Source organism: Gopherus evgoodei, chromosome 1 (genome assembly GCF_007399415.2).
Source record: "Gopherus evgoodei ecotype Sinaloan lineage chromosome 1, rGopEvg1_v1.p, whole genome shotgun sequence".
NCBI classification, from domain to species: Eukaryota; Metazoa; Chordata; order Testudines; family Testudinidae; genus Gopherus; species Gopherus evgoodei.
Window position 1 is genome coordinate 159,689,140 of NC_044322.1, and position 14,601 is coordinate 159,703,740.

At 43.8% G+C, this 14,601-nt stretch overlaps 1 protein-coding gene across 4 annotated transcripts in view; it reads right to left on the reverse strand.

Annotated features, from left to right (window-relative positions):
• The window catches only part of SLC37A1 (solute carrier family 37 member 1), a 58,796-nt gene that overhangs the window by 33,880 nt on the left and 10,315 nt on the right, over positions 1-14,601 (reverse strand). For all 4 annotated transcript variants that reach the window (XM_030577125.1, XM_030577143.1, XM_030577133.1 and 1 more), the window contains 5 exons: positions 11,493-11,571; positions 9,880-10,015; positions 8,082-8,158; positions 4,039-4,205; positions 2,061-2,098 (listed from right to left, as the gene is read on the reverse strand). In XM_030577125.1, coding sequence (XP_030432985.1) covers positions 2,061-2,098; positions 4,039-4,205; positions 8,082-8,158; positions 9,880-10,015; positions 11,493-11,571 — 497 coding nt within the window. The remainder of the gene's footprint in view (positions 1-2,060; positions 2,099-4,038; positions 4,206-8,081; positions 8,159-9,879; positions 10,016-11,492; positions 11,572-14,601) is intronic.

The following is a 14,601-nucleotide window of genomic DNA, read 5'->3' on the forward strand; positions in this document are numbered from 1 at the left end:
TTAAAAGTATGGAGGGAACTCGGCTCCCTGTGAGACTTCAAATTATGGGGGACATGAAAAAAAAAAAAATCACCAGACCAGCTCACAGATGGTGCCTTAGATTTACTCTCTGTGAGGAACTACTCCTCATGGTAACTTTTCACGTTTGTATTGCTTCATCTGCAATTAGAAGATTGTCTCTGCTCTGCTTAGATTCAAGTATACTCTTGAATTACTATTTGCAAAAAATGTTTTAGAAATTTTCAAGGGGACCCATGCCCACATGGGAATTTGCTTCTCGGAAGGAATGAAAAAGTGGGAGCTAGAATTTTATGCCTTCCTGCAAAATTCTGTAGCTAGTCGAGCAGGGCCAAGGTTTTTGTTTCAAGTGATGGCACTGTCTGTTTATTGTCCTAATACCTTAGCTGTATCTCCTCAGTTGTCATTCAGCTACACTTCAGCAATCAGATTTGTTACTCAATATTCTATTAATTGGTTTAACTTCTACACATTAATCCTGTGGTGAATGCAGGAGAGTGCACTGAAGTTAACAGGAGTTGAAGGTACTCTGTACTTTTCGGACCTCAAAATTTTAAATTTGAGATATTCTCACATTCAAACATCATGTGATTTGCTAGGATTTACTGAACTCTTGGCAAATTTTGCATTCTAGAGCTATTTCTGAGTGAAGTCTAGGAGAGAAATGTGTTTAAAACCTCCTATGGGATTGCAAATAAGAATCTGTGGGAGGGAGTGATGCTTTATGCTCCAGAGAGCAAGGTTTCCATGGAAACAGTAGGTCAAATGCATCAGACAAGGAGGCTGGGTGTGGGGCAATTATTTTGCTAATGTTCATGAGAAGTCAATGACCTTTTGTTTTTTGAGGGGAGCGGGGGGGGGGTGGCTGCAAGAAAACAAATCCTCAACTGCATTTTTTTTTTTGGTTCAACAGCATCAAGACAGATATAGTTGAAAGTCATTTTTTTTCTTTCATATCAGCTTTTGGTAAGGCAGAAAAGCAATATGCTGTGCAGAGCTCTTTAACAATGCTTTTCAGTAACAGTGCACTGAAATGAATGGAATACATTTACCTCAGAAAAGCTTAGTGGCAAATTCTGAGATCTATCTTTCTTTCCAGCAACTGTATGAAGTGATTGAAACATTCACCAGGATGTTTCTCAATAGATAGCAAATAAATACTTAAGAAAAATATCTTCCAGCTCAAACTATCTATGAGTCAATCCAGTAAGAGAATTGCGTGTATTTAAAAAATAAGAAATAAATGGAAAATATAGACAGTACAGTATTTTCTGAAATCAGGTGACCAAAATATGTGATAAAGTCAAAAACATATGCTTGAGAAAATGGCAATTAAAAATGATCAGAAATTTTATAGCAGGAGAGATTGAAAATATTAAAGATTATGTCCTTTAGAGAGGAGAATAGTAAGAGGATAAGAGAAAGCAGTACAAGAAATAATACACGCTACAGAGAAGGCCAATCTACCGTAAATTACCATAGAAGAACAAGACTGCATGGAAAATTAAGAAAGTCAATATATTCAAAAAAGGCAGACACAGGACATTTTCTTTCAATGTACAATTTATCTTTGGGACTCATTGCCAAAGGATATCATTAAGGCAAATGATATAGACCCAAATCATTCCTTACCCCAGTGAAATCTGGGGGCAGGAGAAAAATACATCTACATGAGGATCCTGTTGTGGAGATTTTCCCCCTCAAACTGTTCCTTATGCTAATTTAAACAAAATAAAAACATCATTTTTAAATTAAAAAAAAACAACCCTCAAAACTCCAATTTTTATTCCCACTCCTCCCTCCGCAGCAAACCGAATGAATAATACTTGAATTCCACTACAAAACCAACACATTACATTATCACAAGCCCTACCACCAAGCTTAATTTATTTACCTGACAGGTATTACAGCCTCTAGTTGTTCAAATGTATACCAGGAGGCTAGTTTCATACTGTAAGTACCAAATGATGTCCTATTTATCCATTAAAAAAATAAAAGCAACATGAAATATAACAATAAATATTACAATAATGTTCACTTACACTGGATGGTTTGCAAGCGCAACTGAAATCTTTAGGCTCTGAAATACAACAAAACACCAATCAATCAAACATAAGGAATCATTCTCCTAAAACCCTGCTGATATTAATGCCTGGTCTGCACTTAGAAAAGTTGCTATAACGGTATAACTATGCCTGATAGGGAGTATGATTTTTTTTTTTTAATTGATGCAGTTATATCAGTATAAGTCTTAGCACAGACGCTGGCATACAGATGCCTTATACTGGTAAAGTTTATTTTGCTCCCTGAGCCCACATAAGCTACTTTTGTAAAGCAGTTCTATACTGATAGAATTGCCTCCAAACTGCATGCATGTGCACACGTGCACATTCTTGCTGCTTTAAACCATAATTAAGGCAGTAAAACTTTCTGGTACAGTCTAGCTCAGACTTGGGCAAACTATAGCCTGCAGGACCGTTCTGCCTAGCCCCTGAGCCTCTGGCCAGGGAGCCTAGTCCCCAGCCCCTCCTCCACTGTCCCTCCTCCCCCACAGCCACGTCAGCTGCCCTCTGGCCTGCCGCTCCCACTGGGCAGCGTGGGGAGCGCAGCTAGCTCTGGCCAGGTGTCACGGTTCCGAGCTCCTGCTGCTGGTAAGGGGGTGGGGAGGGGGGAGATGGAGGTTGGGTAAGAGAGTGGAGAGGTCTGGGGGGCAGTCAGGGAGGAGGGGGCGGTTGGATGGGGCAGAGGTTCTGGGGGGGTGGTCAGGGGATGGAGAACAGGAAGGGTTGGGAGTGGGAGTCCCGGAGAGCCTGTTAGGGGGTGGGGATGTGGATGGGGTTGGGAAGGCAGTCAGGGGACAGGGAGCTGGGGGTTGAATAAGGGGGTGGGATCCCAGGGGGCTGGGGTTCCTGGGAGGGGGTGGTCAGGGGACGAGGAGCAGAGGGCAGTTGGATAGGGGGTGGGAGTCCCGGGGAGGTGCTGTCAGGGGGCAGAGGTGTGGATAGGGGTCGGGGCAGTCAGAGGACAGGGAGCAGGGGGGTTGGATAGGGGCAGGGGTCCCGGGAGGGAGTGGTCAGGGGACAAGGAGCAGGGGGATTGGATGGGTTGGGAGTTCTGAGGGGGCAGGAAGTGGGAGAGGGTGGATAGGGGGAGGGGGCCAGGCTGTTTGGGGAGGCACAGCCTTCCCTACCCAGCCCTCCATACAGTTGCACAAACCCAATGTGGCCCTCAGGCCAAAAAGTTTGCCCACCCCTGGTCTAGCCCCAAATGAAAAAAAAATACCCACATTCATTTTGACCTACAGATATATTTGTTTCTTTTCTTTAATATTCAGCCCACAGACAAAGAGCACAATTAAGTTATTTTCAGTCAGACACAATGCATATGAAGTCAAGTGAAGACGTCATAGGTTATCAGAGTATGAAAACCCTGATTCCCCGATCCATACGCGGAGTCTGACCCTTGCTTCACAAGTAGACTCACTGAAGTCAAGTGAAGATACAAGATCAAGAGGATGTGGTTTGGGGTGAAGTAGGACAAATACATTCTGGTAGGGTATATTATACCTTTGCTGCCTTAAGATCACGTTGCTGCAATCACTCCACATGGTGTTCTACCTTAAGACCACTCAGAAACAAGAACTAGTGCAGGATGCCATGGCCAGCTTAAGTAGAGGTCCTGATCAGGAGCACATTACACCCATGCTCCATGATGTGTACTAGTTCCCAATAAATTTCAGAGCGGAATTCAAGGACTTGGTGTTAACTTGTAATGCTCTAAATGGGTTAAAAACCAGTTACCTGAGAGCTTGTCTTCCTCCTCAGGCCAGAGTTGGGCTATAAATGAGCGAGCTGCTGGCAGGGGATCAGACTAGGACTTTGCAACTGTCCTCTTAGAATGTCACATCTTGACCTTCTGAACATGTGGATTTTAATCTGTGTAATGGGGGTTCCCAGCATAGGATGGGCAACTACACAGTTTTGTATAAATCAAAATAAAAATAAGGAAATATATACTTACGTTCAATGAGAAATAGAAAACAAACGATCCCCAGGCAAGCAATTATAACACCAGGAACCACAAAAGACAGACCCCAGCAGGTAGATACCCAGTAACCAGCAATTAAGGATCCTAAAATATTCCCTACGGAAGTGTGAGAATTCCAGATTCCCATGATCAAACCTCTCCTGCATTCAAAAGGATGCTAATTTTAGTTATTCTGCTCAAAAACATTATTAAATAGCATACAGAATGACAGACAGCAGGTAATCTTTGGCACTGTTGAAGTATTTTGAGCCCTTATCATTCTATAATTGTACGTAACCCTTTACACTACTGCCTTTTACCTGACCGTGTCAAAGTACTTAAACATTAATGAAAGTATCCTAAGAGCTTCCTTGTGCAGGATATGGGCATTATTCAGAATCTGACATGATTGAGACCTACTAGCCTGATTAAGGCCATGAAAATACATGGAATGACTCCTATTAATGTCAATGGATTTTGGATCAGGTCCTAAAGATGCATTTTTACTAGGAAAAAGAAAGACATGTTCTTAGTTTGAATCACGTATGTCTACACTAGAACTGTTACAGCAGTACAGCTGCAGCACTGTAGCACAAACACTGCTATAGCAACAGAAGGGGTTTTTCTGTCATTGTAGTAAATCCACCCACTTGAGAGGCTGTAGCTAGGTCAATGGAAGAATTCAGCCTGGTCTACACTACAAAGTTAGGTCGATGTAAGGGTAAACTGAGTCACACAGGATCACTATTGGCATTTCAACATCACCAATGGTAATTTGCAGGTCAGGAAAGTCAGTCCTTGCTTAAAGCCTTCTGAACAGTCCTGTGTTCTTAAAGATGTGAGCAGCATCATGCACGTTTTGCCCACACTGATGTTAATGAAGCATCCTTGGTGATCCACCAATGCTTGCATAACCACAGAAAAGTCGTCCTTTCTGTTGATGTACTCTGTGGCAAGATTGGGTGGTGCCTAAATGTGTGCTATCTATTGCTCCCCTGCAGTTTGGGAATCCCATTTCTGCAAATCCACCCACTATGTCCTGCACACTGCCATGAGTACAGTCCTGCATAGCAGGAAACAATTAATGGTCCTTCACACTTGCATGACAATGGGCCCCATAGTGGATTTTCCAACTCCAAAATGATTTCCCACTGAACAGTAGCAATCTGGCTTTGCAAGTTTCCATAGTGTGATTGGCACTCGCTTCTTCCTTATCAGTGCAGCTTTCATTTTGGTGTCCTGGTGCAGGAGGTCTGGGGCTTGCTCAGCACACAGATCCAGGGATGTGGCCTTGCATATCTGAAAATTTTACAGCCTTTGCTCATCATCCCAAGCTTGCATTATATGTAGGGTTACTAGATAGCAACTGTGAAAAAACGGGATGAGGGCTGGGGGGTAATAGGTGCCTATATAAGAAAAAGTCCCCAAAAACAGGACTGTCCCTTTAAAAATGGGACATTTGGTCACCCTAATTATATGATATGATCCCACCAGTCAGTGTTCATTTCTTGGGCCCAGAAGCAGTGAAGCTGCAGAGCTGCAGCTGTGGGCACTTGTAGTGTAACACACCCTCACTGATTATAACATTCATACAATGGCATCTATAATAGGGACATCAGATCCTAGAGTAGCATTAATGTGAATTATTTCTGTGCAACTTCCATTGGTGCCAATGGATTTACTGTGCAGCTAATACAATGCTATGGAGAAACACTGTATGACGTTACAAAACAACAGTAAGATATCCCCCACTGTGGCACTGAAAAAGTTGGTTTTGAAAAAAGTGAGCACTATGAAATAGCAAACATTTTTGTTAATCGACCTGCCAAATATAATCTCTTTAAATTCATACTTTGAGTTGTATTATAAAAAAAAAAAGTGTTAGAAACAAGTAGGCCTTATGCCAATTTTTGATGTATATCCTGATGATTTTTAAACAGAAGTGAAAGCAATGGGAAATTCCAGTTTAAAACCAATGGCAAAATACAGCCCTTATTTTGTTTTTTAAAGTGTTTTTAGACTGAGAACATTTGCCAGCGTTTCTCTCAATTCAACTCCAAAGTACTTAACTCATATGTCTGAGAGTTATTAATGAATACACACCAATACAGTTGTCTGAAACTGTAAGCAATCAAGTTTTGCATAGGGGGTGCGTGACTCTTGCATTTGGAGAGACTGGGTGGGAGCACCAGAAGCTCTCTAGAAGTTGGGGGGCTACTGATGCCTGCACCCTGGCCCCACCCCCTGCTCCACAGCCCACCTCACTCAGCCCCCTCCTCCAAAACACCCCCCGCTCCTCTCTGCCCCCTCTCCTGAGGCCCCCCAGATCACTCCTCTCCTCCCTTTCCCCCAGAAGCCCCACTCTTTCTCCTGAGCCCTCTCCACCCTCCTGCCACTCACTTCTCTCTGCCCTTTTTGAACTGTTAAGCTAAGTTAGTTGCCACAACAAGACGGGCGGCAGGTATAAGAGGCTTGGGGAGCTAAGTCTCCCCAGATGGGGCAAGAAATGCCAGATAGGGCACACCTCCCTTTTGAGGTGCACCAGCCTGACGACTTTGGAGTGCTACCACCAGAAGTTCCCAAGAAGTGTGGGGGGCGCCACTGGCACCCAGACCATGGCCCCACCCGGACTCAGTCTGTGCTCCACCTCAAAACCCAGCCCCCACTTGGCCTCTTCCCCCATGGCCCCACTCCCACTAAGCCTCTCCCCTTGGAGACTCCGTCCTCACTCTGCCTCTTCCCCTCTTGCTTTCCCCCGAACCCTGAGGCCCCTCCCAGCTGTCGCTCACTCCTCTCTGCCCCCTCACTCCTGTTGCTTACCCTTAAGGCAGAAGGGGGCAGAAAGGAGTGAGCAGCTGGTGGGCGAGTGGGTTGGCTCGGCTTGGGGACAAAGAGGAGCTTGTGGAACAGTTGCCAAGTTTCTAATCGCACAAAACCGAATACCCTTGCCCCCTTCCCTGAAGTCCTGCCCCACTCACTTCATCTTCCTCACCCTCCCTCACTTTCACCAGGCTGGGGCCAAGGGTTGGGGGTGCAGGAAGGGGTGAAGGCTTTGGCTGGGGGTGCGGGCTCCGGGGTGGGGCCAGAAATGAGGGGTTCAGAGTGTGAGAGGGGGCTCCAGCTGGGGTTGCAGTGCAGGAGGGAGTGAGGGCTCCAGCTGGGGGTGCAGGAGTGGACTCCTGGCTGGGGCCAGGAATGAGAGGTTTGAGGTGCAAGAGTAGCTCCAGGCTGAAGGGTTCAGAGTGCAGGGATGCGTGTGCAGGGTGCAGCCAAGCAGCATTTACCTCAGGTAGCTCCCGGAAGCGGTCGGCAATTCCAGCTCCTAGGCAGAGGGGTGAGGGGGCTCTGTGTGCTGCCAGTACCTGCAGGTGTTGCCACCGTAGTTCCTGTTCGCTGCGGTTCCCAGCCAATGGGAGCTGTGGAGCCAGCTCTTGGGGTGGGAGCAGCGCACGGAGTCCCCGTAGCCACCCCTTTGCCTAGGAGCCAGACATGCCTGCCGCTTCCAGGAGCTGCACAGAGTCAGGGCAGGCAGGGAGCCTGACTTAGCCCCGCTGCCCCACCAACTGGACTTTTAGTGGCTTGGTCATTGGTGCTGATCAGAGCTGCCAGGGTCCCTTTTCAAAAACCAAACACTTGGCAACCCTAGCAGACAGGGGTGAGAAGAGGTGGAGTAGGAGTGAAGCCTTGGGGTGGGGCAGGTGTAAGTGCAGCAGGGCCTCGGGGCAGGAGGTGGCCAGGTGGGGGCAGGGCCTTCGGGTAGAGCAGGGCCACAGTACGGGCACTGGTGGTCCTTTCTCCCACACTTCTGGGCAGCTCCTGGTGCTCCCACACAGCCTCCCCAAACGCAAGAGTCACACGCCGCCTATGCACGACAAACAGGTAATTACGTATTTTTAAAGGATCTTCCTTAAAGGCTTAATTAAAAAAAATCACTGAAACTAAATGGGAGTTCTTACACTGACTTCATCAGGTTTTATATTAAGGCCTAAAACCCACCTACATATAGTCCGAGTGCTTAAAAATATGTATATTTTTACCTTCCTTTTCCAAACCAGTTGCCAATGCAGGTAACAACACTGGGCCAGCCAGTGGTTTGCACCAATCCATTAGCTATCTGAAATCATATTTCAAAAAACACTTTATGAATATAAAAATTCTTACACAAAATTTCATGCTAAGTGCTTCCTTAGAACAGCCTAAATTGAACAAGAACAAGCCTACATTATCATTAAAATATTAGATTAATATTTTTTCCAAACACCATTATTCAGCAAAAATAAAGTAAGACTTAATACGTACAGCACTTTGTATCTAAGGATTTCAAAGCTTTTTATAGGGCAAACCTCCACAAATTGTCATCTCAGGTTTGCCAAAGATCACATGGAATGTGACAGTGCTAAGAGTTCTTAACTCCCACTGCTCTAACCACTTCATAATACTTTCACCTGAATATGAGTTTAGGGAAATGTATGGGTGAAAATAAATTCTGAAAAGACAAAGCCTTATGAAAGAATGCAGAACTTAGAAAGGACTAAAAGAAAAGATGTATACACTGAAGGGACAAAATTTCATTATATACTAAATTCAGTCTTAGTGTTGAAGTTGAAATGAAGTTCTTTAACAACCTGTTTAAGGCTGTGATTTTCGAAGGATACTAAGGGAGTTAGGTACCTGACTCCCATCAGTGGAGCACCTTGCTCTCTTAGGCTCCTTTAAAGATTCCATCCTAAAATCCCAAGTCACTAATACCATGAGGATAACACAATAGTTCACATTTACAAAATAGTTTAAAAAACAAAATAAAATATATTCAGGCAAACTCTTGTACTTTACCTATCAAAAGCAGTTTTAATGACTCTGGGTGGGATTTTCAAAAGCATCTAGGGGTATGCCTACACTTCGAGCTAGAGGCATAATTCCCAGCTCAAGGAGACGTACCCAGGCTAGCTCTGATCGAGCCGATCAAGCTAGCATGCTAAAAATAAACAGTACCTGTGGCACCTCAGTCAGTGGGAGGAGCAAGACACCCCAATTACGTATGTGTCAGAGACCACAAGTATGTACTCTAAGTGTAGCAGTGGTAGTGAGAGTGGTGGGAGGGGCTAATTGCCTTGAGTACATGTCTTTGGTCTCAGACTGGTACCTACTTCAGGGCAACTGGCCTCTTTTACAGCTCACCCTGCCACAGTTACAGTTAATTTTTAGCATGCTAGCTTGATTAGAGCTAGCATGGATGTGTCTCCTTGAGCTGGGAATTAAAGATCTCCTGCTCAAAGTGTAGGCATACCCAAATGATTTAGGAACACAAGCCCCACTGCCTTTCACTTAAAGCCTCATCCATAGTCCATCAACGTCAATGCAAAGTCTTTCCATTGATTTCAACAGGCTTTGGATCAGACCCACAAGATTTCTGAGAATTCCACTCTATGGGTTTTTGTTGCAACAGCTGGCAATATCTTGAACACTTTTCACCAGTGCAGGAAACTGCTCAGAGAAAGACAGTACCCTCCACTCAGGTCTTAGCAGACAGGTAAAAGTAAATATATTTGTTCTCGAAGGTATATTATTTCTCACATTTAGGTTTACAAATGGGAATGATCTGGGATTTTAAACAGTTCATTTTTTTAAAAAAAATATTTCATTTAAAACATATCTTTATTTTTAAAACTATGTATTTCTTGAGATGCTATGGCAAGTAATCTCTTACAAGACTGAATTACATTCAAACCAGAATGGAATGCATCTCGTCATGTAACCATTAAATGCTACTCACATCTGAAAATAAAAATAAATATGGAAAGCCAACGAATCTAGGGTAACAGACAGTATGCTTACCTGAGCTATCATGTAGAACCACAGGTTATGTATATTATAGAAATAGCCCAACCCAAACATTGCAGTGAAGAGTCCACTGGCAAGCATTCCAACTGTTAGATAATACCGAATAGGCAATCGCTCTCCTATTATACCACTGAGAATGTATAGGGGTAAAGAAAAAAAAATTTAAAAGAAACATGAAACATTTCATACACCAAACTTTCATAGCACATAAAGAGTATGTTCAAATTCTGGATCTATTAGGGTTTTCCCTACAAGTTTCAACAAAAAATTTAATTAAAAATCAAGCATTTAAATAATAAATATTTGGTTCATTACATAACAAATGCTGATAGTGTAAGAATTGAATGGTTTTACTGTGGGCATAATGGGAATTACACTCAACGTGAAGAATCACGTGGAAAATATCTACACAGCAGTGGGGAGGTGTAATTCCCAACTCATGCAGATATACATGGGCTAGCCCTGCTTGAGCTAGTGCACTAAAAACAGAAGCACAGACATGGCAGTGCAGGCTGTGTCTTGGGCTTGCTGCCTGAATACAATCCTATCCAAGATCCTAGTATGTACTCAGGAGGCTAACCTATGCCATCACCCATACCACCACAGCCACACTGCTGTTTTAAATCATGATAGCCCAGTGTTTCTCAAACTGGGGTTGCTGCTTGTGTAGGGAAAGCCCCTGGCAGGCCGGGCCAGTTTGTCTACCTGCAGCATCCACAGGTCCGGCCGATGGCGGCTTCCACTGCCATGGTTTGCCACTGCAGGCCAATGGGAGCTGCTGGAAGCAGCAGCCAGTAAGTCCCTCGTCTTGCGCTGCTTCCAGCAGCTCCCATTGTCCTGGAGCAGCGAACCGCGGCCAGCAGGAGCCATGATCAGCCAGACCTGTGGACATGGCAGATAAACAAATCGGCCCAGCCCACCAGGGGCTTTTCCTACACAAGTGGCTACCCCAGTTTGAGAAACACTGTGATAGCCTCAGTGTATATGTCTACCAGATCTGGGAATTAAACTACAAAACTGCTATTTAGACATACTCATTGACGTATATGGGCTAGATTATCACCTGTGATGCATTTCTGTTCAAGGGAGTAAGAATCCTTCCTATGAATTTCTGTAAGGGTTTCAGGATAGTTACTGTGAAAAATGTGCCTAAGGGCTTGTCTACACTACCTGCTGGATCGGCAGGCAGCAGTCAATCCAGTGGGGGTCGATTTATCGTGTCTAGATGCGATAAATCAACCAGTGAGTGCTCTCATTCTGGTGGAGGACCAGGGTCGACAGCAGAAGTGCAAGCGGAATCGACGGGAGAGCATCAGCTGTCGACTTACAGCAGTGAAGACACGTCAGTAAGTAGATCTAAGTAAGCCGACTTTAGCTATGCTATTCACGTAGCTGAAGCTGCGTATCTTAGATAGACCCTGCGTGGTAGTGTAGACAAGCCCTAAAATCATGTCTTTGTGTGTATGAGACAATCCAAATTTCTTCTTCCTTCTTCAGTAACCATTCATCAAATGCTTCCCAAAAGGGAAGGATAACAGATTAGAAGCAGTGCAGCCTTCTGAATCAATAATTCAAGAAGTATAAAAAAAAAAGTCTAAAGGAATTACCTCAAATACATTCCAACTGCATAAGCACACAGAAATGAGTAATCCAGGGCTCCCAGTAATTGTTTGTAATTGTTCTTGTCTAAGAAAACATTTTCAAAACAAATCAGTGGAATAAGTTTATCAATAGCTTTCAAACTCTTATTATATATTTTATGTACAGGTCTTGGAAATCTTTTTTTAAAAAAAACAACAACAACATAGACATTTTTAGTTCTAAGTGAATTTTCTAGCAGAAAAAAAAAGAATGCCAGTTTCTTGACACTTTGTTTCTACTTAACCAAAGAATACTATATTTTCTGTTTTCATCTATTACATATTAGAAAAACATTGTTCAAAGCATTCTTAATCTCCTCTTACCCAATTCATATAAAAACAACATTTGGAAATGGAAACCACAATTTATTAGCAAAATATACTGTATTTTCAAGCTTCTAAGAGAACAAAGTTCATAAAAGTCTACAAAAATATATTTAAAAATTCCCTAAAAGGAAAATATACTTTTCAAATATGTCAGGTACTAACTGCAAAGATGGCGGAAGCAAATTTTAAAAAGCCATCTCGCAAAGACTAACTACTTTTAAAAAACAATAAAATTAAAAAAGGATGTTGTGCTTTGTTCTTTAATACTAGAAAATAAATATTTCTTCAATTTTTTCCCCTCCATTACAATGTTATCTCTGATTCTGTAATCAAACCTGCTTGTGTGGGCCCTTGCAGCCCATGTGTCCCTAAACCGCTGACTGCCAGAAGCTGGGACTGGATTACAGGGGATGGATCACTCATTAATTGTTCTGTTCCTTCCCTCTGAAGCACCTGGCACTGCCCCAGTCGAAAGACAGGCTACTGGGCTAGCTGGACCATTGGTTTGACCCAGTATGGCCGTTCTTATTAGCCCACTAGAGTCAATCGGGCTCTCTGCATGCCAAGAGGCCATCCATACAGATACAAATCTCAGGATCAGGGCCATTATTTTGAAACATTGGATGAAAAGGAGTAAGGTTAGATGACATAGTAATTAAAATGTTTATTGTTGCTCGACCAGTGATGGGAGAATGACTATCGATTGAAAATGTTCAGCTAAAAAACAGGTGTTGGATTTATGCACAAAATCTATGAACTGCACACAGGCCCGCTTCAGCCAGGGACTAAAACGCATGCCAAACTTCCAGCATTTAAGTAGCAGCCATTTAGAAAAGAAAAAAAAAAAAAATCAGGACTTGTCAGAATTACCACCCGTCCGTCCCCATTTTGAACACTACTACTTAGGCCTCAAATTAGTCCTGGTGACAGACTGACTTCATAAAGAAACGCAAGCTAAAAAGGTCATGAAAACATTGTTGTTCAATATCACATAATTTCCTGCAATTTTCAGCTTTTAAATTAATTATTTTTAGAAATCTGTTGAATATAACACTGTACTCAACAGTAACTTTCAATCAGTGTCTTCTGAAAGGAAGGAAAACAGTTCAAGGTGTTTTTACCCCCTCAGGACCTACTCTATCATACCTCTTTAGGCCCCAGTCATGCACTGAACTCCATGTGTGCAGACCCTACACCCACACAGAGTCCTTTAAAGGTGCTTCACCCAGGCACAGAGCGAGATAGAGTAAGATATTTCTGTATCTCATTATGAATTCTGGTTTGTACCATGTGTTGAACACCAGTCTGCACTCTGTCCAGGGACAGACTTTTGTACAACATTCCCAGCAGCTACCCGGCCCTGGAAAGGTGTTTGACATTTCACTGAAGGACCATCACACTGTCAGCAATCCAGGGCTATCAACTGTGAATGATTCTCAACTGTTGGACCACCCACAGAACAATGGTCTTTCTTCACAGAGGACAGCCACGGGTGGTTGGGAAGTATGCCTGGTGGATCTGGAGATTCTCAGGCTAAGTCTGCATTTACAACACTACTGCAGTTGTGCTGCTCTAGCTCTTGTGTAGACACTTACTTCAGCGATTGAAGGGGTTCTCCTATTGTGTGGTACATCCACCTCTCTGAGCGATGGCAGCTAGGTCAGCAGAAGAATTCTTCCATTGGCCTAGCACTATCTACATAGGGACGTAGGCCAGCTTAACTATGTCACTCAGAGGTATGGATTTTTTACACCCTCGAGTGATGTAGCTGGGTCAATCTAATTCTCTAGTGTAGACCAGCCCCCAGTTTGAGCACATGGTGTGACAGATGTTGCAACCGCATCCAATATAGTTGGGGACCATACTGCAATGACTGTATGAATGGTTTTTATATCACGTCAGACCAGGGATTGTAGGCAACTCCACCAGCTCCTCCAGGAACAAAAAGCAGTAGAAGGGTGATGGAGGCAAATCACTCAGGCTGTAAACACCTCCAGAGAAGTGCTACCCTTTGGGGAGCTTTGCATACACTCCCTGGGCCACTGTGATACATAAACCATTCATAAACTTCACACAATATGGTCCCCAACTAGCCTGCAGGTGGTTGCAATATCAAAGGAAGAATATGCAGGTACAGTTTCCCTGAAACTGTGACACATGGCACAAACCCAGAGGCTTTATTTAAGAGCAGTGTAAGGAGAATTTAAAGGAGAACTCTGCTCAGCCTGAAAGGCTGATGAACCATTGACTCAAAAGAAGGAGTGAGCACAGACTAGAGGAGAGAGTGTTTCAGGACTGTCATTTGCAAAGTTCTGTAGTGCTTTATCAGTAAAGTCACTGTGGTGAAGAAATTCTTCTGGTGAACCTGTGCTCCTTGATTAACTGCCACATTATCCCCAAAAGGGTTAAACTAGGAGCCCCAGAGCGCCCATGGATTAGGTGGAATGCTGAGTGTGTGTAAACAACAGGGGATGAGGAGACCGATGACGAGGGACGCAGACACTGGTTGTCAGGGTCTAGGATGGCTAGATAGCAGCACCCCATTTCCTAAGGAAGGGTGTCAGACAAGAGATATGTGCTCAGGAGTATGCCCTAGAGTCCCAAAGCTACAAATGTATAGTGGGTTACCAGGCCACCTGATAACACAGGGGTCTACTTACACATAGCTGAGAGTGCAGGATCACAGCCTTAGTTAGTAATAATTGAACAGTTTCTCCATTGCTAGTGGGCTATCAGGTTACTAGGATCT